This window comes from Gavialis gangeticus, unplaced genomic scaffold (genome assembly GCF_001723915.1).
Source record: "Gavialis gangeticus isolate Ggan-Ray unplaced genomic scaffold, GavGan_comp1, whole genome shotgun sequence".
NCBI lineage: Eukaryota > Metazoa > Chordata > Crocodylia > Gavialidae > Gavialis > Gavialis gangeticus.
This window is the reverse complement of record NW_017728995.1, coordinates 1,588,887-1,613,262: the sequence shown is the minus strand read 5'-3', so window position 1 is coordinate 1,613,262 and position 24,376 is coordinate 1,588,887. Positions and strand designations below refer to the sequence as shown.

At 44.3% G+C, this 24,376-nt stretch overlaps 1 protein-coding gene across 4 annotated transcripts in view; it reads right to left on the bottom strand.

The window, feature by feature from the left end:
- Positions 1-24,376, bottom strand: part of MED12L (mediator complex subunit 12 like) — a 412,540-nt gene that overhangs the window by 310,821 nt on the left and 77,343 nt on the right. For all 4 annotated transcript variants that reach the window (XR_002095000.1, XM_019503138.1, XM_019503139.1 and 1 more), the window contains exons 5-10: positions 18,001-18,170; positions 14,768-14,878; positions 13,989-14,258; positions 9,130-9,279; positions 8,437-8,536; positions 7,446-7,582 (exon numbers count right to left, since the gene is read on the bottom strand). Coding sequence is in view for 3 of the 4 variants with exons in the window: in XM_019503138.1 (XP_019358683.1) it covers positions 7,446-7,582; positions 8,437-8,536; positions 9,130-9,279; positions 13,989-14,258; positions 14,768-14,878; positions 18,001-18,170 (938 nt within the window). In the remaining variant the exon portion in view is untranslated. The remainder of the gene's footprint in view (positions 1-7,445; positions 7,583-8,436; positions 8,537-9,129; positions 9,280-13,988; positions 14,259-14,767; positions 14,879-18,000; positions 18,171-24,376) is intronic.

The window sequence follows — 24,376 nt, the reverse complement described above, 5'->3', positions numbered from 1 at the left end:
TTTAAGTTAAATCAGTTTATTGAACTTTTGTCCCAGATCCCCTGCCCCTCCAGATTCAAGCTAATTCACAGTCCCCCAGCTATAACAAGCACGACATTAAAGGGATTATATTATAAACCTATGAAATTCCATTTTAAAAACAACTGGCTTTTTTGATGGGATGTATTTGGCAGCTGTGTTGGTCTGGGACAAAAAAAATACAAAAATCTAGAACTCTTGGTTCAGAGATGATACCTTCTATTAGACCAACTGAGAAATTTCAAAAAACATCTTTTTCTGCAAGCTTTCAGGCTCTCACACCCTTCACCAGGCTCATGGAAAGTTAAAATGGCAACAAGTCCCCATGTGTAGGAAATAAACTTCATTTTTGCCAAAGGAAGACACTCATGGGCAGGGGGGTGCATGCGTGCACACACACACACTTCACTAGAGTTGCTTATGATTCTCAACAGCATAAGAAGAGAATTGGGCCCTAAAAATCTGATACAGCATGGCTAAAAACAGTTGCAGTAACTATTTTCCATTTTACAGCAGTTGCTGATTCCATGAAGCCCCCGTAGGAAATTATATCTATATATCAATATAGATAGATGGATATAGATAGATACACATACCTCTATATCTCTATATACAATACACACACACTTGTTGTTTCTACTAGAGAACAGAGATTCTCCCAGGAGAAAATAAAGGTTTGTACCACGCTATAATAGTGGTCTTTACAAAACAACCTTTCCTTGGTCTAAGTTGAGGAGATAGAAATACATGCATACACACACAAAATAAAAATATATGCATAAAAAAAGGTTGCTCCAGGAGAAAAATAACCTGGGAACAGCCCAGGTCAAATTTCTCCCAGGGGAGTTTCTCTTAGGAGAGCACCAGAGACCTTTGCTGGACTCTGTTGCTCCAGCAAGAAGCAAAACATGCTTCCTTCACAATACCCACACTGTGCTGCAGAGAAACACTGGCTGAACATGGGCAGTCTGGAAAAGCCAATAAGAGATGCTCCATGCACTGCTGCCACCTGTTGCCAGGGAGAGTAAGAAAGCCTGCAGAGCACACAAATGTGTGCACAGCCACCACCACCGTCCCCCAGATACATAGTGTCAGCACTGCAAACATTCTACACTCCAGGGCCTCAACATAAAAGTATAGCTCTGTACAAGTTTCTCTACCATGAGAAAAAACCTGGGAGAAATCTCCCAGATTATTTGACTATGAATATACAGCCTATGGTAAGATCCAAGTCCAGGAATCCATCATTCCTGCTTAAATTTTCAGTTCTTCAATATAGTATTAATATTCCATAAAACAGGTGATCACTACTGGAGATGGTCAGAGAAAAAAATTCTGAATGCATCCTAACTTGCAAGACTAAGGGCATGTCTACATGAGATGCTATGTCACTGTAACAGCACGCTATGGTGACGTAGCATTGGCGGGCACAAATCATGATGCCACAGTTACATCACTGTAGTGACACTTCCTCATCATAGCACATCACTACAAAGATGTACAAGCTAAAAATATCTGTACACTACAACTGTTACTGCACCATCATTTAGTACCTCCTGAAGGAAGTACTAAATGATGGTGCAGTAACACCAGTGAAATAGGGGCATGTGTAACTCACCCTAAAAGTATCTTCACAACTGTTATGGCAAGATCTTGGAGCTGGCAACCTCTCAACTTCCTTGTTCTCTCTTCATCACTACCTCCTGCTTTGGATGCTTTGAATCCTTTCTCCTTCTCCCTCCTCCTCCTCTGAATCCTGAGATAATCTGATGCTGCTCTGCTCTTCTCCTCTCCTCCCTCCACCCAAAGTTTCTATTCTTAGACTCTTCTTTGGCCTCAGAATCCTCATTTCAGTTGGTCTACTCTGCTCAGACAGCTTCAACATCTTCATGACTACAATTCTCAAAATCCACATTCCCACACTTGACCAGATATCTTCCATCCATTTTTCCACTGCCTCCCACAAATCTTATTTTGATTCACACCTGAACCCCTGATTTTTTGTTCTGTATTTCCTAATCATCTCTCACCATGACATCAACATTAACTATGCTGAAGGTCACTGTAATTTCCCCCTTTCAGCTACCCAACCTTTCCACAAAGCAGAGATCTGGCCCAATCACACCACAACCTCTACCACACAAGTTTACACTTCAAGATCTACATAATATTCTCACAATCAATACTTTCATTTATATAATTTTATGATTCCTCCTTTTCTCTCTCCCCTGCCCCTGCTATCTTAAAATATTCTGTTCATCCCTTTGTTCTATAACTGCCTCCACATTTGTTTCACCACACTAGTTCCACTTACATATCACACTTCCTCAGTTAGCCCTCCAGGCGACTCCATTCCTTAAGGCCCATGTCTCCCATGACAGCTACAAGAAAAAAAAGCTATTACTTTCTGCTGACATTAAAAAGCCTCAACAGAACAAGTGTATGGAAGCACCACATTAAATGCATTTGTATTCATTTTTTCTTAAACCGACAGGGTAGATCTTTCCTGGCAGAGTAGGTCTTCCTTATCATATCCAATCACACCTTACTGGCAGCACAAGGGGAGCCTCAGAGCACAACCCCAGGCTCCCCCTGCACCGGCAAGTAGCAAACTCCCATGCTTGTTAGCCTAGTCAGCTGAGGAGGCTTGCAGCCGAGGCAGCATCTCACAGCTGAGGCGGCTTGCAGCCCGGGCAGTGCATGGTGCACCCCTGCAGCTGGGAGCTGTCAACAGATGGGGCTCCCAACCATCTGGCCACATCTCCCAACCATCTGGAGCATCTGGCCACATTTGGCATATTATGTATGGCATAATATGCATGGTATGTTTGGCATAATATATATGGCATAATAAGTATGAGCCACAAAGTCATTAAACATTTTTTATGGAACTTTGTGGCGTATTCCTTGCTTTATCATGCCGTTAAAGGATTGTACATGTGGCCATATCACGACTTAAGGAATAATTAACTTGTTAATTATGTCTTAAGTGTAATGTGTAGATTAGGCTTAAGTATGTTAAGCCCACAGTGGGGGCAGGCAACCTCCCCCACTCCATGAAAGGAGCACTATAGAAACAAGGGCATAAGATGCTATGTCACCGTAGCAACACGTTATATAAATTTCTAGCTAAAAATGAACTGCAAGCACAAGTCCATAAATATATGACCAGAGGTGATCAAAGACTGTCCAGCTTTAACCAAAAACAATCAAGGCACGATGCAAAGGTGGCAATTTATCTGAGTAGAAATCTATTGACTAAGTAACTTCTTCAACAGCAAAAATGAAATATAGCTGATCTAAATGTATTCATAAAATCCTGAGACATGCCCAATAACAAACTGCCATCTAGTGGCCTAACTGCATTTTCCTAGACTTTGTACAAAGTAGATTATCTTAACTAAGAAATACAGAGATATTATCATTTCACATACTAAGGGTTCCTGTACTCCTCCCCATTTATTAACCTGTGAAAAATACATGCATTCATTTTTTACAGTTAAAAACCATAGTAGCCAATACTACACAGTAAATACTAGAAAAGTAGCTATTCAGCAACATAATACAATCTCATCTCCTACAGTTACACATGGTATCAAGCAACAGTTTACAATCATTTGAAAATTCTCTTCAGGTTAAGGGATCACAAAAACATGGTTTTCTAATTTTAGTCAAATTATTTTAAATATTTGGGGAAAGCTAACATTTAAAAGGCCCTTAAGCTAACATAAATGTACTTATTTTCTTCAAATACTTGTATGGCACTAGCTGCATACAAGCATTTGAAGAAAATAAGGGTGTGGATGCATGCACATAACACTTGAACCCTTCTCAGTGGCACTGAGTGGTAACTAGGGGTGTGTGAAGCTTCAGTCGCCGATTTGATTCTGTGACGATTTGGCCTGATTCAGAGGTCAAATCACTGAATCCAACTCAGCAGACCAAAAAAACCCACCTCCGAATCGATTCAAAGCCTCCAAATCTATTCAGAAAAGATTCAAAAGGCAGTCTTTCAGGGGAACAGAAACTGAAAAGAGGGAGGGGGAGCAGAGGGGGAAAGACTGACATCTATGGCTGGCCAGTGACTGATCTTTCCCCTGAGTCCCCTTCCAACCACAGTGCTCTGGGGGAGGGACACAGAAACACCACATTAGCCTCTGTCTGCAGCCTTTCTGTCCCTTTTGTGAGCTGTTTCTGCCTGAGCACTGGGAAGGCCCCCTGTTACAGGCTACCAACCTGGCTGGTTTCATCCTGCTGTGCCTTAACACACACGTCATAATTTTGCTTTCAGAAGCTTGAGGTACAGTTTCCCAGAAACCCCTAAATCTATCTCCTTGAAACTTGTCAGTCTTCATGCCCTCAGAAGTGGCTACCATCCCTGCTCTTTTCATCCAAATCTGCCAAAAAATTACAAAGCTGTAGGTATTTCAGTGATTCCTCACGATAGTCTATGGCCGAATCTCCGAATCTTTCCGAATCAGCGCTGAATCTTCCAAAGCCAATTCAGCCGAATCGATTCAAGACAGTGATCCGAATCTCCAAATTGAATCACTGTCCTCCAAATCGGCTGAATCCGAAGCCAAATCGAATATTTCCTTATTTGTACAAGCCTATTGGGAACCAGTTCCCAGTTCTGTTAAGTGTTGTGGCTCTGACACCAGAGGTGGGAGTGACCACCCAGCCCAGCATACTTCACAGTGGGCATCAGGGAAAGTGCTTGTGACCATGACTTGTGGGGGTCAAAGGGTAGGGTTCCCATATCCTGTACTATCACTATAGTAAAATAAATTCTAAATGTATATAAATTTTAGCTTCTGATTTTGGGTTTTTTTATCACTGAAAAATCAGAGCTCTCCCTGCCCCCCTTCACTCATCAGGACATGGGTCCAGGTGCAGTTGTCCCTGCCTCACCTGGCCCCCAACCCCACACTGATTTGTGATGCTGAGCAGCCCTGATATGCCCATATCCTGTCCATGCATTGCCCCTCACTTCCAAGCCATAGCTCCACCCCCACCCCAGCCTGCTATTGCCCCTCATTCCCCACACACAGACTCCTACCCCCACCAGCCCTGCCAGGGGGCCCCCAGCTGCCAGGGCTATGGGGCCAAGGACACAGATCCACACCCGCTTGCCCACTGCAGCAACTCCCAAACCTTCACTGCCACCCATAGGAGGCAGCGGCTTCTGTGGCCCCAGTGGGTACAGGAACCCAGCTCCCCCTCCACCATGGATGGCACGGCCGGAGCAGAGCCTGTCAGATGGGGCAGCAGGGGGACAGGGGTGGGATGCCTGCTGCAGAATCAGACTCCCCACTCCTCTGCCCTCCCCTCTGGGGCCTCTGCATCCCAGCAGGCGGGACCCAGCACAACAGGGCAGAGCAGGGCCAGGTAGGGAGGCTCAGTGCCACCGCCACAAGCCCTGCACTGCCATGGCAAGGTGCCCCCTGCCCAACCAGCAGCAGGGGGTTGGCAGTGTGGGACTGCGCTCTCTGCTGCCACCAGACATGCAGGGGGCATCTCTCCATGGCAGCATGGGTCTCGTGGCTGTTGGCAGTTCCTCACCCAACTCCACCCTGCTCTGCCATGCCAGGTCCCACCCACTGGGCCATGGAGGCCCCACAGGGAGGGCAGCAGGGCATGGAGGCCAGCCTCCCACTGCCCCCCCGTCTACAGCCCCATCCCACTCCTCACCCAGGCCCTGCAGCCACACATGGCCCCAGACCCCACGCATCACCCAGGCTGAGCAGAAGTGCCAGCCCCACCCAACTTCCTTCTCTCCCTCCCTATAGGGGCCTCAATCCCACCCCTCCCCCCCCAGACTTATCTGCAGGAGCTGCTCTCCAGGCTGCCTGGCAGCCACCTGTGTATGTATGTGTGTACAAACATGTCTGCCCTTCTCCTGCTCCCCTCAGCCCCTTGCAGGCTGGAACTCTGCTAGCCTGCAAGGGGAAACCTACCTTAACCCATTTTGCTCTTTTAAAGGAGAAAATTTAAGTTTTACCATGTTTTCCCATTGCGAATGGACAACCCAGATCTCTGCTTATAACAGAGAAAGGTTTGGCTTTAAGGTACAAACACACCAGCAAACTTACTCCGAGGCACAAGGAAGAGCAGTACTTCACATGAATTGCTTCATAGCAACTGTCCCAATATATGCTTGTCCTGTGTTAAGTGGAAGCCAACAGCTTAGCGCTCAACATAAAAAAGAGGTAAGCTACCATAAGGCTTCCTCTTACAACAGGAAAGATGTTCTGCTTGTAAACCGATGGCTCTAGCAAGGCTCCCCTGTTTATACCTTGAATTTCTACTGCCAGTGGAATCGGAACTTGCGGTAGAGGTGATATCTTTTATTAGACCAACCAGATTTTTGCAACAACAAAAAAATACTTTAAATTGCAAGCTTTTGGGCACAAGCACCCTTCTTCAGGCATAGAAGAAAATATTGTAAAAGTTACCTTAGGTAGAAAAGAAAGTTCATACTTCATAGTAGAGTTAAAGGAGTGGTAAAAATCTCATGTTTGGAACAGTTTGTTTTATGCAGGTTAGGCTCAGGGAAAAGTTGGAATAGTATGTTTATAGTCTGTTTTCTGCCAATGGAATATTTCAAACAGCATCTCCACACAAAAACTTTTCCCAGATAGAAGCTTAATTTCCTTGTCAGTGCATTCCTTGTTTATAATAAAATTACTTAGAATGCTAACTTGTAATCAAGATCCAGTATTTCCATGCAATTGAGGGTCACATGCCCCCACCTTATACACACACTATAAAATATCAGTCTTTATCTGGAGCTTTTACAGGTTAGCATAAGGTTTACATCATGTAACACCAGATTGTGTTATAATAGCAAAAAGTTATTCCACCCACCAAAATATTATAGAATCATAGAAAAATAGGGTTGGAAGGAACCTCAGAAGGTCATCTAGTCTAACCCCCAACTCAAAGCAGGACCATCCCCAACTACATCATCCTATCCAGGGCTTTGGTCATGCCAGGCCTTAAAAACCTCCAAGGATGGAGATTCCACCACCTCTCTAGGTAGCCCTTTCCAGTGCTTTGCCACCCTCCTAGTGAGAATTTTTTTTCCTAATACCCAACCTAAACCTCCCTTGCTGCAGCTTGAGACCCCTGCTCCTTGTCCTGTCATTTGCCACCACTGAGAACAGTCTAGCTCCATCCTCTTTGGAACCACCCTTCAGGGAGTTGACAGTTGCTATCAAATCCTCCCCCAGTCTTCTCTTCTGCAGACTAAATAAGCCCAGTTCCCTCAGCCTCTCCTCAAAAGTCATGTGCCCCAGCCCCCAACAAATAACAAAATATGAAGTTTTTTATCCAAAAACTTTTATAACATACTTGCAGTGAAAAAAAGAGGACAATCATCAACCCACAACTGCAAGGCAGAAAGAAGGGGAAAAAAAACTAATTACCTCTTGACTATCCTTGTTCTGGTTTGCCCAGAAAATCTTGTGATAAAGAGTTTCCATTGAATTGCTGGAATCTGATCTGTCAAAACAGTGTCGATCCAAAACCTCTAGGGTATGCAAAACTCGGCTGATGGTGACCCCTAGATATGAAAGTTAAAAGACGCAGAAAGAATATCGTCTCCAAAAGTGGAAGGTTATCAGTTATAACATTATCTTACAAAAGTGCTAATTTGGGTTGGGGATTTTGTGGTATGAACACTTGTCCTCTATAAACACAAATTAAGAGGAAAGTACATTTCAAAAGTGGTCTCTGAAAGGTTGGTCAGTCAATATGAACCTGAGCTAGATTTGAACCAAATTCCTTACATTTCTTAGTAATTGCTTGACCTGTTACATTCCCCTTAACTATCTAAATCGGATAATAAAACATGGTTTTAATAAAACATATTATCAAATATGTTTTAGAGTAAAAAATGTAACTAAAAAGCAAGCACATTCTATGTCATAAAAAGTCTATGCACTCCCACATACTCTATGATTAAAACCCTAAGCTTTGCTGGCTCTTGTGCATCATCCTCACAGCCCTTCTTGGAACAGCCTCCATCCTTCCACACAAAAGATCTTCATAAACTCTCTTCAACTGCTGCAAGACGTAAATGAGCTTGTTCAGGAGCCCTAAACCATTAAGCCCTGTAATTCAGCAGAGGAGTTATGGAAATGATCCCCCATCAGTGAGTTCCGTAAGTTGTATTTCTCCAGTTGGCCATGGTATTTCAGAGCATCTAAGCCTGAAACCTGAATTCCAATAGTCTCTCCACCAAACTCTAAAACTATAGTTACACTGCAAGCTCAAAAGTGAAATGAATGCTGGCTGTTTGTTCCTTTGTGCCCATATATCAAATTTGCATCTAGAACTAATTGCAATGAGAAATAATTAAGCCCCAAAAAAAGACCTAGGATCTCAATATTTATTTTGCATTTCAACTTGCTTTACCTGCTGTTGATTCTTGGCACTTGTCAAAAGACCACCGCACCTCCACAGCACGACCTCTTTGTTTTATCTGCTGTTCTACTTCATAAATCTTTGCCCGAACCTGAAAAGATGATTGTTCCTAATTAGCTGGTAGCTGAGAAGTCACAATTCTCATTTCAAGCATGTGTCAGATTTCCTTCGAGGAATAAAGTATCCTACAGTGCACATTAGGGAAACAGTAAGATAAAGTATAGCATGTTCAACTTTTTCTATTTTTTTTTTTTAATTGCCTCTAACAAAATATCCTCTTCTCCAAATAAATACCTAAAGTTCAATTTAGTGGCACTGCACAAATGACATTTTTGAATCATAAATGTTGCATTATACTGACAAGCGCAATGATTCTCTTTTTATTTGCTGTGTCTTTACATACAATCTCAGTTTAAGATCACTCAAGATCATTACTTTGAAAACATTATCAATACTTCATTTCAGAGACACAGTGCCTTAAGGTATGTTGAATGGTTTGGACTGAAGGTGCAGACCAGTTAGCTGATCATAAATAACAATTCAAAAACTGGCATGTAACTATTCCAAAACCCAAGAGCATAGGTATACATTAACCTGCTAGTTTTAATGAGCATGAGCCACTTCATTTTTTTTAGATGATACCAAGTGGATCTCAGTCATTTAATAGGAAAAGAAAAGGCCTACCTGTTGATTAAAAGCTGAATTTCCACCTGGCATAGGTAAACTAGATGGAGCAACTTGAAGTAAATCCAGAGGAGAGCCTGGATTAATGCTCTTATTTTCATTTGTGAAATAATTCCACACCAAGGCACTTGGGCAACAAAGAGTTATAGTCTGCAAGCAACAATGTAAAGTAGTTAGAAGCATTGTCCTAGGATGTGATAAATGACATGAGTTACAGCTAATACAAACCAAGAGGTAGTCTACCAAGCTTCTAGCCCAGAGGTGCGCAAAATATGGCCCACAGGTCCCTGTGATGGGTGCTTGTTCCTTCGGCAGGGAAATGCCAGGAGTGGATTGCAGGTCTGCCCTGGGCCCTGGCCCTGTTACCACCCACAATCCTGGCCCTGGCCCTGCTCACCCACCCTACTCCTGGACACCGCTCCCCACCCACCCACAAGGGTCCCGGGCTGGTCTCCATGGATACCCTGCCTCCATGGATACCCTCCAGCACCCCCAGTGATGAGTGCAGGGTGGATAGCTCAGGGCTGGATAGGACCAATGCCTCCCCATTCCAGCCCCCAACACACCACACCAGGCCACAACAGCACTCCTGTGCTTCCCCCTAGCCCACAACAGATCACAGAAACATCTTCAGTGGCCCTCCAGTCCAAATAATTCCCCACCCCTGTTCTAGCCCAATGACACCAGAAGTGACAGGGAAGGGGAAGACAGAAAGAGAGAGAGAGAGACCTCTGTTTAAACTTAGCAGTAAGAATTCACTTACTTTTTAAAATGATGTACGAAATTCAATTAAAATGTTATTTTTATTGTTAAAAAATTACGTTGCTTTTAAATAAATGTGTGATCAACAGGGAACCTGGTTTTCTCTGACAAAAAAATCCCTAGTATTCAGATTTTTAAAAAAGTGACCCCGAACCCACATTTCTCCATGATTAAAATGAAACACCACTAATATATATATCTAGATCTGTGTGTTTCATTTTAATCACGGAGAAATGTGGATTTGGGGTCACTTTTTTAGGCCGAAAATTAGGGATTTATTTTTAAATCAGAGAAAACCAGGATCCCTGATGATCAATTTACATTACTACTGCTTTCACTCTGCTAAAAAACAATACCACCAAGGGTTAATTGCAATCAGACACAGTCTAATAAACATGAATAAATTTTAGCAAAATGTGTCATTTGGGCCAAGTACAGACATTACACTTTTACCAGTCTAAGTAATCGGAAGCCAATTCAAACCCATAACAGAACAGAAGTTCCATGCACATAGGCTGGTCTAAAAATGGCAGAACCCAGTCTAAATTAGACCCGGACTGATGTGCACTCAGACTTAATCAACTTAGATTAGACCAGTGCATTAAACTTCAGTACCAATTCCCCTATCAATTCAAGTTAGGCTGCTAACTGCCAGCATCCCAGGCTCCTTTGCACGCCCTGCTGCCCACCCCGCCCTTGCAGGGAGGTACACTTGCACTCACCCACCCTTGGCTGCTCCAGCCAACGGCACAGCTGGCCCTGCCCCCGCCCCCCACCAGTTCTCCCAGACCCAAGCCAACACAGCCCCTCTCCCCAGCTCTATCTCCTGCCTCCTCAGCTACAGCCAGGCAGTGGGGGGCAGTAGAAATGGAGGCTTCTGCCACAGAGCCAGCCCTGGGTCTCCCAGACCTGAGCCAGCACAGCCCCTCTCCCCAGCCCTGCCTCTTGTCAGCTGTAGTCAGGGGCTGGGAGATGACAGAGGCTTGTCACACAGACCTGGCAGGCAATCAGGGTGGCCTAGCCTCTTGGCTGCATTCAGCATTCTCCAGCAGCCTGGGGAGCCTGAGAGGGCCTGCGGGGAGGCAGATGGGACTGCCCCCAACCTGCTGGCCCCTACTACCCAAAGGGTAAATGTGTGTTCTGTTCACTCCCAAACTAACCTACGTTGCTTACAGAAACCCACATAGGTTTGATTAATTCCACCTCAGCCTTTTTGAATGTCTGTACATAGCCTCAGGATGCAGCTACAAAGAGAAGTACATATGAAATATTAAAATTAAGACATTAATTAAAATAAATTCTCTGATCAAGATTTTAACACAAACAATCCAGTGAAATGGAATAAGAGTGTTGTTTCTTTTGACATTCAAACTACTTAAGGATCCTGGATTGACAAGCCTGGAGACTGTGGCATCTAGTGCTATACAAAGATCAACTAGAGGTTGAAATCCTCATCCCATTAGAACTAACTAAAGTTCTGCCACTGACCTGGGGCAAAGATTTCACCTACTCTTCACTTTATTACCTACTGCCCATCACACCTAGGTTTAAACAGGACACCTTCACTAGGACCCAAATCTATCCTGTTAATTTTGAGCTCACCAGTCCATTTCCTTTTGCCCCATTTCTTTAGAAAGCATGTTGAAGCTGGGGGGGCAGGGAGCAGTAGATATGCTGGAGGGTAGGTCCTGGATTCAGGGAGACCTTGACAAATTGGAGGATTGGACCAAAAGAAATCTCAGGAAGTTTAATAAGAACAAATGCAAAGTCCTGCACTCAAGACGGAACAATCCCTTGCACTGATACAGACTGGGGACCAACTGGCTAAGCAGCAGCTCTGCAAAAAAGGACCTGGGGCTTACAGTGAACAGGAAACAGAATGAGCCAGCAGCGTGCCCTTGTTGCAAAGAAGGCTAATGGCATACTGGGCTGCATCAGTAGAAGCATTGCCAGCAGATTCAGGGAAGGGATAATTCCCCCTCCATTCAGCACTGGTGAGGCCACATAAGGAGTACTATGTCCAGTTTTGGGCACCCCACTACAGGTTTCCCTTAATTTATGCAGGTTCCATATATGTTATGCGATCACCCTTTTTCTACCCAAAATTCCTTATAAGCAAGGTAAATTCACTCTTATGCAATCAGAGCTCTGCTTCTCCCCACTCACCTCAGCCCCTGGGCTGCACCGTGCCATGGTGCAGGCAGGTGGTGTCGGCTGCTTCCCGGTCTGCTGCAGCAGCTGGGGTGAGTGGGGAGAAGTAGAGCCCTGGGAGGTTCAGGGCACCGTGCAGCTCAGCAGCTATGGGCAGCCAGTGTCAGCTGCTCCTGCAGGGACTTGGGTGAGCAGGGAGAAGAGCCCCAGGCTGCAGCAGGCCACAAGATGGCAGGAACTGCAAGTGGATGTAGGGCACAGGGGTGTGGGATAGGTGGGCACAGCTCTTACTGCCACGTATCCCCCAAGACGGCTGCAGACTGGGCTCTTTCTGGGGGGCATATGCCCCTGGATCTGCATGTGGGACAACAACAGACTGCTGCTGCAAACTGGGGCCAGCACCACCACGGCGAATTTTAGGGTAGTAGCAACCCCCTCCCAGCCCTGCTGCTGCCATCCACCTGGAGCACCAGGAAGAGCCCTGTGCCATGGCCGGCCCCAGCCTTGCTTGCAAAAATGAGGTGGTGGCACTAGGAGGGGGGCTGCTGCCACCCCAAAATTTACCATAGCCCCCCCAACCTGCTCACCAAGTGCCACGGCAAGCCTGGTGGTGCTGCCAGACCCAGCCTGAAGTGGCAGCCTACTGCTGTCCTGCGCAGAGATCCGGGAGCCTGAGCCCACCCAGGAAGAGGCCGGCACAGCCCCCAACTCTCTCAGGAGGCGTGTAGCACCAAGAGCCACAGCCCCCCGCATGCCGCACCCACTCACAGCTCCTGCTGCTTTCCTGCAGCCCCAGGAGCTGCCAATGGGCTGCACTGCACCCCTCCTCTTTCCCCTTCCCTAGTCCCAGCCTTACTCCCTCCCTCACCGCAGTGGGAATATATCCCTATCTGTTCTATTGCAAACTGGGTTCACTTTATGTGAAGTTGATTTATGTGCCATTCTCCTGGAATGCATGTACTGAAAAAATCGAGGGAAACCTATATAGAAAAGATGTGGACAAATTGGAGCTAGTCCAGCAGAGAGCAATGAAAATGGTTAGGGGGCAGGGGCATATGACTTCTGAGGAGAGGCTGCAGAAACTGGGCTTATTTAGTCTGGAGAAGAGAAGACTATGGGGGGATTTAATAGCAGCTTTCAACTACCTGAAGCGTGATTGCAAAGAGGATGGATCTGGACTGTTCTCACTGGTGCCGAATGGCAGAACAAGAAGCAATGGTCTCAAAGTGCAGCAAGAGAAGTTTAGGTTAGATACTGTGGTGGAGGGAACCTCTCGCCTGAGGAGTATAGTAAAACACTGAAACAGGCTACCCAAAGAGGTTGTGGAATGCCCATCCTTCAAGGTTTTTAAGATCCATGTAGACAAAGCCTGGATGATATAGCTGTGGATGGTCGTACTCTGAGCAGGGGGTTGGATATCCAGGGGTCAAAAAAGCCAGCACAAAATAAAAAGCTGAGTGGCACATGGGAGGGCAACATGCACCACTCAAAACCAGAGCTTAGCCAGCTGGAGCCACACACCAGCTGCCAGGCAGTCTGCAAGGGGCAGCATCACTACTGCTAGAGCCCTGGAAGGCCCCCCCAGGACCCCAGGTAAGGCTGCTGGGGCTAGCACAGTGTTAGCTCCAGCCTCCCCTATCCTGCCCAAGGTAACTTGCCATACGCCAGCAGGCACATGGCACAGGTGTTCCTGCACCACTGCTAGTTGTCCCCAGGGAACCAAATGTCCATGCTCATGTGGACACAGCCATAATCTGTCAAACACCTCTGAAGTCTTTCTTAAGGTTGATTTAATCCTTCAATCAAATAGATTTCAAGTTGTGTCCTGGTTCAGAAGTCTTTATCTCATTTAGCAGACCCAAAAACCAGCCAGTGTCCAAATGCTCTGCAAACATAATTAATTAATCTAACTTTGAAAACAAAGAGCATTGAAAACATTTACCTACCTGCAGCATACAACTGAGTCCATAAACTAGTGGACGATGTTGTGAGCAGGAAAAGAAATCTGAACAGGCTAGCTGTACTGGGCTCACCATAGGACCAGGTGTAGTAGGACTTGGAGCTGTTAAAGGAGGATTATTTGATCCAATAATCATGTGAGGTGAGTGTGCAGCTACCAAGTTAGGACTGTCACTTAACAATAAAGATAGACGTCTGGCACAAAAATAAGCAAGGCGACGGGACAGGTAAGCTGACTGAACAAACTCTTCTGAATACTGAAACAGAAATAGCATAGTTATTAATAAGCAGAAATGTTTTTCCAGATAGTTCCTACCAATATTATTCTGATCTTTTGAGATACAGAGGCTAGAAAGGGACACCTAGCATACTAAAAGTGATCCGTGTTTTCTGCTTGCGAGTTCTAGTACAGTGCTGGCTCTTTGAAAACTCATTTGCCTGTGCAAAAAAGTCTTGTAAACTTTATTTTTGTTTTAAAAAACAAAAAATATTTTATATTAAATTTTAGGATAGTTCTTACAGTCCTAATGTCCAAGCATCTGGACAAACAAAAAGTTGTAGCATTTCAAAAGCAATCTATATACACACACACACACACACATATAACGTATGTATATATAAGCAATAAAGTATTTAGTTAATTAGAGTTTTAAAAATATACTGAAAAGTACAAGCTAAATGTAATTGTTATCTGAGAAATCTTAATCGCGAGTAAGGCATCTTTTATTTTTAAAGCAACCATATAGCTTTAAAACATGTATTGTACCTGTAGCATTAGTGGTAACAATAGCTTAAGAAGGTCATCATCGGTGGGTCTGATTTTTTCCAACACATCTAGTATCCATGTCAAATACTCATGTCTTTCAAGCATTCCTTCCTTAAAGAAATTTTTTTTTAAATTGAATCAATTATTAAATTGCAAGAAGCAGACAAAAAATCTTGTACTTTTATTTGCAATGTTACTGTATCACACCACAAAGTTCGATTCTCCAGGACACAATAAACAAAGCTGATGCGGAGAAAGACCCTACATCCCTCAAAAAAATTCAATGCCAGTAACCTAGAAAGAAAAAAATGGGCAATAAATCAACAGCTACTCAAAGCTCCTGACAGATGCAGGAACCAGCACAAGTTGCAATGGTCCACACACAGCTCAGATTCACCAAACTAAGAGCCACAAACACTTGACAAACTTTCTCCCAGTGTCAACCCTACCCCAGCAATTGGCCCCAAAGGCTAAGTACAGACAGTCAAAAAATCAGAGGCCGAATCAATTCAGTCTTTGCAGGTTAGTCTAATATGCATAGATTGAATGGAGAAGCAACTGAATGGACATTCACTTTTGACTCTGGAAATGCAGCCATGTGCCTGCAGTGGCCCAGGCCAGAAGCCAAGTGGGTGCTAAAGCATGCCACCCTGTTCAGCTAGAACAGACAGCTTGAGTCAAAGCTAGCCCTCCCACACTGAGAGGGCTGGTTTGCGGGAGATGTGCAAAGCATCCTGGGATACTCAGGGACTGAGTTAACTTGAAACTGGAAAAACCAGGACAGAAATTCAATAAACCAATTTAACCTAAATCAGTTAAGTCTAATATTATATCCAGCCAAGTTTATCTTAAACCAGTTTCAATCATTTTGAAAGTGGTTTATGTACACTGAACTTCTGTTGTTACAGATCTGAATTGATTTCCAATCACTGATACCAGTTTGTGTGTAATTTCTGTCCCTAGCCAAAGAGACTAAATTAGCCCCAAAAAGCTGTTTTACTGTAGCTACATGGCTTCAACACCCAAGCCAGCCCATTTACATTTCATTCAGTTATCTCCCTTTTCAGACCTTCAGCCTTGCAAGAAGCAAGCATTCTCTCTGCATAACCTGTCTCCACTCCTTGGTTTTTCTCTCACCAGAACTCATCTGTTATTGTTAACAATCAGAGACAAGACATGATAGGAAGACTACCTAAGGACTAGCCATGGACAAACATATACGTTGGACCTTAGTGAGGCAGGAGGCTCACTTTGGGCGAGGCTGAACATTAAAAAGGTAACAGCCGAAAGTGTATTTTGTTTGGAGTACAAACTGTATTGAGTAGAGGGGTGCTCCATCTTCAACCCCATCAGGGACTGATGGGCTCACATAGCTGTGCAAATAGGAAATTTAAAAAAAACAAAACATTCCTGCATGACCTAGCTTCAATTCCTTAGCGACTGCATATTTGTTAAAACATCCACAATGTAGACCATCCACAATGTAACCAAATCACACTACTTTAAACTTTATGCAAGTCAAAATCATTTCACTTAGATAACCATTATCCATTTGCATACATCTTAAAGTAAATTTGTTCCTTACAGATGTGCTGCCCATATTACTCGCACATGTATGTGTGCATGCATTCCACTGTTGGTGTACATGCTCTCAATGAATTTGACCTGCCCATGTGGGCAAAAAAACTACACTATTTATATCCTCTAACCCCTACCCAAGATCTTAAAGAGCACTGCAACCCTAATTGCCTCTCCCTCTCTTTGACAAATTAGAATCCAAATGTTAGGCCAGGTACACACATTACACAAACCAGTATATAAGTGATCGGAAACCAATCTATACCTATAAACAGAACAGAAGTTCAGGGCACAGACTGGTTTAAAAACAGTGCACCCAGGTCTAAGACAGACCTGGATCAATGTGGCATCAGACTTAAACAGTTTAGGTTACAGTGGTGCATCGAACTTCTGTACCAGATACCTTATCAATTCATGTTAGGTCACTGTCCACCAGCATCCCAGGCTTCTTCGCAAGCTCCCAATAGCCTCGCCTCACAGGGAGCCACGCTGGAGCTCTGCCGCACTCAGCTGCTCCAGCTGAGCATGCAGCAGGCTCTGCCTCAGGGCTGTTAGAGAGTTGAGCTAACACCAAATCTCTCCCCAGCCCCACGTCCTGCATCCAGCCAGCTCTTAGCTGCAAGCAGGCAGGAGGGAAGCAGGACTGACACTTCTGTTTCATGGGCCTGGCACCAGTCACTGAGCTGGGGACCATGGGGGTCCAACTTAAACCTTCCCTCCGCCAGCTTGTGACCATTGTTCCTGGTCACTCCTTGCGGCGCTCGGGGGAACAGGGACTCCCCCAGCGCCTGCTGATCCCCCCTAACCAGTTTATAACAGGCCACAAGATCCCCCCTCAGCCTTCTCTTTTGAAGGCTGAACAGGTTCAGGTCCCGCAACCTTTCCTCATAGGACCTACCCTGCTGTCCCTTGATCATACGAGTGGCCCTCCTCTGGACCCTCTCGATGCTGTCCACATCCCTCTTAAAGTGCGGCGCCCAGAACTGGACGCAGTACTCCAGCTGCGGCCTGACCAGTGCCGCATAGAGGGGGAGGATCACCTCCTTGGACCTGCTCGAGATGCATCTGTGGATGCACGACAAGGTGCAGTTGGCCTTCCTAGCCGCCTCCCCACATTGCCGACTCATGTTCATCTTGGAGTCAATAATGACTCCCAGATCCTTTTCCACCTCCGTGCTGACAAGAGGGGAGTTCCCCAGCCTGTATGTATGGTGCCGATTGTTCCTCCCCAACCAACCAACCAATACTTGGGTTCAATTCTATACAGGTTTACATGCTACACTTGTCACCATAGAAACAAAGTACCATCATGGGTTTTGTTTTTTCACCTGCTCCCTAGATGCAAGACAGTAGCACGATGTGTTGTTTAAGTTTGGGGTGTTTGTGTTCTTAGGCATATCACAAGCTTTAATTCTGCTTATACTGAAGTTCATTTCAGTTCAACACTGAAAAACCCTGAAATAGTTTCATACTCATATAGAAAGGTTTTTGTCAAGCAAAATTTTAACATAATTTAAACAACTTGCAAGTTTTTAGTTGTGAGTTATAAATAAACGGACAAAAGTGACCATTTTCAAATGCATTTTAAAATTTGGATCCCTAGCAGAGTCTCCACCAAAAAAAAAAAAAAAATCTAATTTCTGAGGAAAAGTTACCTGGAACATATAAAATGCCAGTTTTTCATTATATTCCCACTGCTTCAGTGCTTGTTCCACCTCTTGAGGCACAGCTACAGAGCCGTTGCCTTGGTTTGTAGTCACATGATAAAATTCTGCAATCTTTGCCAGCTGCTCTCGAAGGTACCGGGTTAGGATTTGAGTCCATTCTATGAAATAAGTTCACAGTTAAAATTGGAAAACATTTAAAAATAAATTCCTTCTTAGGAGACAGCACTTAATTCTTCATAGCAGAAACTACAACTTTTTATTACCTTCCTAACTAGAACACTTTTCAAAACATTAAGCAGCAACTGTAAAAATGCAGCACCTATTCTGAATAAATAGGTTTTGTGCATGCTTCTCCTGTGCATTGTTCTTGAAGTGTACACACCATGAAGTGTGTTACTAGGGTGTTAATTTAATGAATGCCTCCACCTGGAAAGATACAAAACACATGCTATGCCTTTAGGGCATCCCCTGTTTGCTCTACCAGGACTCAATATTCAACTACAAAGCAGCCTTGAAGAGAAACATAAAAATACTTTCCAATTATTTATTTCTATCTGGAGACTTATTTCTCCCCCCAAAATAACAAAACTAAACTGTTTTTTACATACATGAGAGAAACTGAAAATAAAATTGTTTTTCCTGTGTTCTCTTGAAATTAATGTAGAACTCCTCCAATTTTAATTCTTCTCCAAAATCCAACCATCTCCAAGTAGTTTATTAGGTCAATAAACTGGCCAATGCAGCATGAAGATTCACAAATAAGATCAGGAATAAAGATGAGAGAATCCCATATTCAAGTCATTTTGTAATATTTATCAGAGATGCATAACAGTAGTCAAGAGCAAGCAGTACTGGCTCAGCCTAATCCAGCCAGTAATTCCACAGTGTAGGGTACTAAAGAAGAGTTTGGGGAAAATTAATCTAAACCAATTTATAAAAAAAAGGGCAATGGCAGAAATCCACTTGGTATGCTCCCCTTTGACGACCCTGAAGCATAGCAAAAAGTTAACTTCAATCCATTCTGCACCTAGAAGAACTAGCCATACACTGGCTATGTCAACTGTCAGCACTGCCACCAAAACCCACACATTGGTTTGAAAGGCCTTTCTTCAACACCTTAAATCAGAATTAAACAAGTTACCAAGTCCTTGCAGCACAGGATAAAATGAGACTGTACATTACTTCAACACACAACCACTTCAGAACCATGACATCTCAGTACAACCACTTGGAAACCAAAGGTCTTCCATGCACAGGTTCCACCTTGCCCTACATGTATAGAGTCAAGATCACCCCCAAGATAACCTTAGATTGATGAAAAGCAATGAGGCCATCTCATAACTAAACAATTATCTCCTCATTTCTCAAGCCTTCAGATTCTGGGTCAATAGACAAACACTAGTCTAGGACTTCTGTGAAGAACATCAGGACCACATAAAGACATGTCCTCCTTCCTTAGCTATTCCATTGCTGGGTGGATGCTGACTCCTACTGTGCAAGGTGTTCAGAATGTCAGAAAACACTACACTAAACCAGGCAGTCTGCCACTGGATAAAATGTCTTTATCACACTAAAAATAGCCACATCTACACCTAAATGTACTTATGAGTGTCACATGATAATTCCTGCATAAAGCCCATGTACTGTCAGTGACGCAGGGAGTGCAACACTGTCAGCTAGTCAGAGACGATGGCAACTCATGGGTGAAAGGGAGCCATATACATTTTCAATTAGGACCTACCAGTAGAATAACTGGGTGGGGGTGGAGGAGCCATGAGCAGGGCCAGGTGCCAGCTTAGAGGGGCACTAATATGTTCCCCTGCCCCCAGGAGTCCTTGTCACTGCAGGAGTAACCCTGTACCACCCTGTAGGAGCCAGGCAGGCACAGCCCTATGCCCAGTAACGTGTCTGAGTGTTAGGGGGTGGAATGCCCCTGTCCCCGCTCCCTTCAAAGAAGACTTTGCCAAGGGAGGCACAGCCCTGCACCTGGGGGGAGAGGAAGACCAAACAATCAGGACACCAGGAGCAGCCCCTGGGGAGCCCACACTGCTGCCCATCCCTGACCAGCAGCAGCCCAAGCCGATAGACTAGGGACAAGCATTACATATAAACTGGTTTAAGTGATCAGAAACTGGTTTAAAGCTGTAACTGAACAGATGTTCAGTGCACATCAACCAGCTTGGAAACAGGCAAAACTGGTTCGAGATACTACATTGAACGAAATTGATCAGACTTAACTGATTTGGCTCAAACTGGTTTATGCAAGGTCTGTCCCAGCCCGCTTGCTGGTTTAAGTTAAACCAGACACACTCAGCATCCAGCATGCTCTCTGGGCTGGGAGGGGCTCTCTGCTCCACAACAGGGCTGGCTCTGCCTCCCTGCTCCCCGTCTGCAGCTCTGGCAAAGATTGCAGGCTGCTCCCTCCCTCTCACTACTCCATGCTAAGAAGGAATTCGCCCTCCCCTCTGTCTGGCCGAGAGATATCTGTGTATTAGCTAGTAGACCACATGTTAGCTATGCTCTGTGCTGTGACAAAGGCAGAATCAAGAGGTAGCTGGTAATGTCCTCTGTTTTCTTAATGGGGTGATAAACATGAATTAGGGGGGATAAACACTTATCAATTCCCTGCTGGACTAATCTGAGCATCCAGCCAGGGCCTGGCCATGCCCCCCCCTCTCCCCAGCTCAGTACTGAGGAAGGGAAGGGAAGGGATGGCTGCTCTAGCACACACCCCTCCAGCTTCTACCCTGAGCCACTGCAGACGTGTGCCTGCATGTCTGGAATGAAAAGGGGTTGTCTCTCCACCTCAAGATCAGTTCAAACTTTGCAGGTTAGTCTAACCTGCAAAGATTGAATCAATTCAGGCACAGGTTTTCTGAATGTCTGTCCCTAGCCATAGTGTTACAACAGCAGCTGCAGCACAAGCAACTACCGCTGAAATAAGCCAGGCAGGTAAGACTCCTCTCTCCTGCTCACCACTGGTAAGCATAATTCCCCAGCACCCCTCACCTCTACTCTGGGCACTGAAAGAGTTGGCCGAAAGCCTCTAGGATGTAGATGTCCTATACCATCAAGGGTGGAACAAGGGGCCAGTTCTGCCCAGTAAAGCAGATCAGCTGTGCCACAACGTATTACGACACAGCTTATCCACTCCATTTGATGATATTTATTTCTTCAAGCATTTCTTCAAGCCCCTCCCATTCATTACACCCCAAAATATCTTGGATCTTTCAACAAAAAGTTTCTCTGCTTTGCACTTGGGGCATTTTTTCTGACATTTTGTGGATCACTTGTCCGATTTACACTGGTAACTTTACAATATACTAATACCTTACTTTACAAAAACTAAATGCCTCTCTCATCCTACAGGACTACATCCTTTCATGACTTACATACTTCACAGGGCACAACTGAGCATTAATAATCTGTGCATATGAAGATTTCTTTGAATGCAAAACTACCAGAATATTTACAAACTTTACTTTAAAATAATTTTATGTGCTGCCAACAGAGTTAGTTAATCCATAATATTTATTTTTCACTCCAAAGTTTGTAGCATTGCAGCAAATTGTCATTCAAGAATTTTGCAAAATTATAGTTGACATATTTTTGTAATTCTTATTCTCAATACAGGAATATAGACAACAAGCAATACACAAAGTTGTGGAGACTTCATTCTACCTAATACAAATGCTGGAGGCGGGGCAGGGGGGAATGATTACTGTGTAACCATCAGCCTGCTTCTGGATTGCTTCCTGTGTGGTGGCAAAGAAAAAGTACGAAACTAGTCTAAGTCTACACTAATGGCTGGCAACCTTTTAAGGCTGCAAGCTACACTGACCCAGTTTGCATCAAAGGCAGGAGGATAGGTGGCCACTAGGACCCTGCCACCAGTGCCACCTTTCCCTCCAGTGGCACAGGGAAAAGCACCCGCCACTGCAACTGCTTCCCCCTGAAGGCACCGGGGAAAGTAACAACTGCCAAAGCCCCCCACTGCTAACCATCACCAAAGCCCCATGTGCAGGCTGGATCAAATGGCTCCGCCAGTTGTATGTTACCAACCCCTGGTATAGATTTTAAATTAAGGGGAGGTGAAAATGTAGGTGAAACATCACTTTCTATGGAATTCCTCTTTTATACACTTAAGAGTTCAAGTGAGGTACTAAAGATATTTGTTATATCACATGAAAGACCAATAAAGTTCTCCTTAATCAGCATCAAGCATAACTTTAGAAAAACATTCTATGTGCATATTATAGTATCACTTTTTCAGTCTGACTCCTAGTATCAAATATCATTGTTTTCATGGTTGTCCGTGAACTTCACCTCAAAAAAAAAAAAAATCACTCGTTCACTTCTGATTTTTTTCCCTTTCTTATGTTTCTAATAAGAAATTCTGTCAGCACATATTAGATCATTTCTCTTTACAAACACATCAGCTGGGTATAGGCATTTTCAGTGTTGTTTAAGCTCAAAATAGCTATACAGAAACATATAGTAAATATTTGCTTCAAAGCACTCACTTAGATTTGTAAAAAATGATCGCAAATCTACCATTTCATACTTCTTTTCATATCATACTATGAAAGGATAATTTTCCCAAGGCAATTTATTACCAATATCTCTGTGCCACTAAGGTAGAACATGTAGAAAATGAATCATTTTCATTACTCCAAACATAGACCTGAAACTTTTTGAAGACTGCCAAAGACTAATCAGTAATGTACAGTATAATTATTCCCATAAAACTCTAAATAACCTTTGCAAAACAGCAAATTTGCAAGGAAAATAACCTTTAGTACCCACTTGGCACAGTCAAAAGAAATCAAAATTGGAACACTCAACACAAGCCTAGTGTAGGAAAGTGCATCAGTCTTTGGTTACTCCTATTTTTTCTTCAGCTGTCAAAGAACAGATTAAATGTTGACTAAACACCAGAAGCATCCATCCACCCATTTTACCCTGTTATAGAGCACCAGCTCCAACCTGTTCAGTAAGCAGAACATTTTATCTATAGATACTGGACCACAGCCTCAGCTGGAATAAGCTAGTGCCATGCTGATTCATACTAGCCTACTTTTCTGACAGTCGGGTTAGAGAGAATTTTTTGGTTTTCTTACCATAACAGAGTTCATTCCAGACTGAAGAGCAAGGCCTTTTGTGCAATCTCAACACAACATCACCACCATCTTTTCCCCTTGGGATACATGGCATGCTATTTCAGAAGCTATCCTTAGCAAATTAGGGAAGTAATGAGCCTGCTTTTACCTGACAATATTGGAAAGGGCCACTTGGTTTTACCCCCAAGAAACCTTGAATAAGAGGCAAAAAAGGAGGAAAAACAGGCCTTATCCTGGAGAGGGTGAGAAAAAAAAACAAGAAGGAATGAAAGATAGAATTTTCTTATGTGTACATGGCACAATACAGAGCTGTGCAATAACACTCATGCCAGCTGTGAACAACCTCACTGAACAACAGTAAAGCCACATTAGCAGAGCAGCACATTAGTCTACCTTGCTTCCTCAGAGTAAGACTAATTACCACAAATAAAGCACCGCACTACTGAGCTAATTCAGATGTCCCTCCAAAAGCAGGGGTTGTCCTGTGTAGACATTCCTTAAATACCTGGCACACACCATGTTCAGTACAAATAACAAACAGGGTTGGGGGAAAGGGCTCAAAGACTTCCCCTGAAAGTTTGTGCATTAGAGAAGCCAAAGGAGGTAATCCTCTTAGTCACCCCAGCTATGGCTGTTGTACTAGAGGCAGATCCCAACTTGAGTTCACACTGCTTTCTGTCTCTCTGCCCTTGTGACCTGACTGACACCAGCGAGGGAGCAAATGAAAAGTAGAGTCATGTGGGAAATCGATGAGCAGCAGAGCCATGCACCCTACAGCTGCATCACAGCACATGCACCTCACTGCGAGGGGGTGCAAGTAATGATTCCTATCTGTCAATGCATCTGTTATAAGCTCCATTGGGTAAATAGAGGATCCTGCTGCGAAGAGGCCGCAACTCTAATCTTTTCTATGTAGGAGAAGGTAGAGGGGCTTGTTTCTGCATTCCCAACACCTGCGGGGACTAGAAGCAGAAGACCCAGTACTACACATATACCTGGAGCCTAAGCGGGGTTGAGAGTCAATATAGACACCCAGTCCCTAATGCAGTGATTCTCAAAGGCAGCACAATAGTGTGCCATGAGGTCTCTGGTGTGAGGAGATAAATGCCATCCTCTTCTGTCTGGCACCCTGAGCCTGCCCCAGCTACTCCAACAGTGTTTTCAGTGGCTCTTCTGGTGACTTGTTCCACTGCTGCTGTCCTCCCTCACCCCTTCCCACCCCCTAGGCAGACCCCATGTCCCCC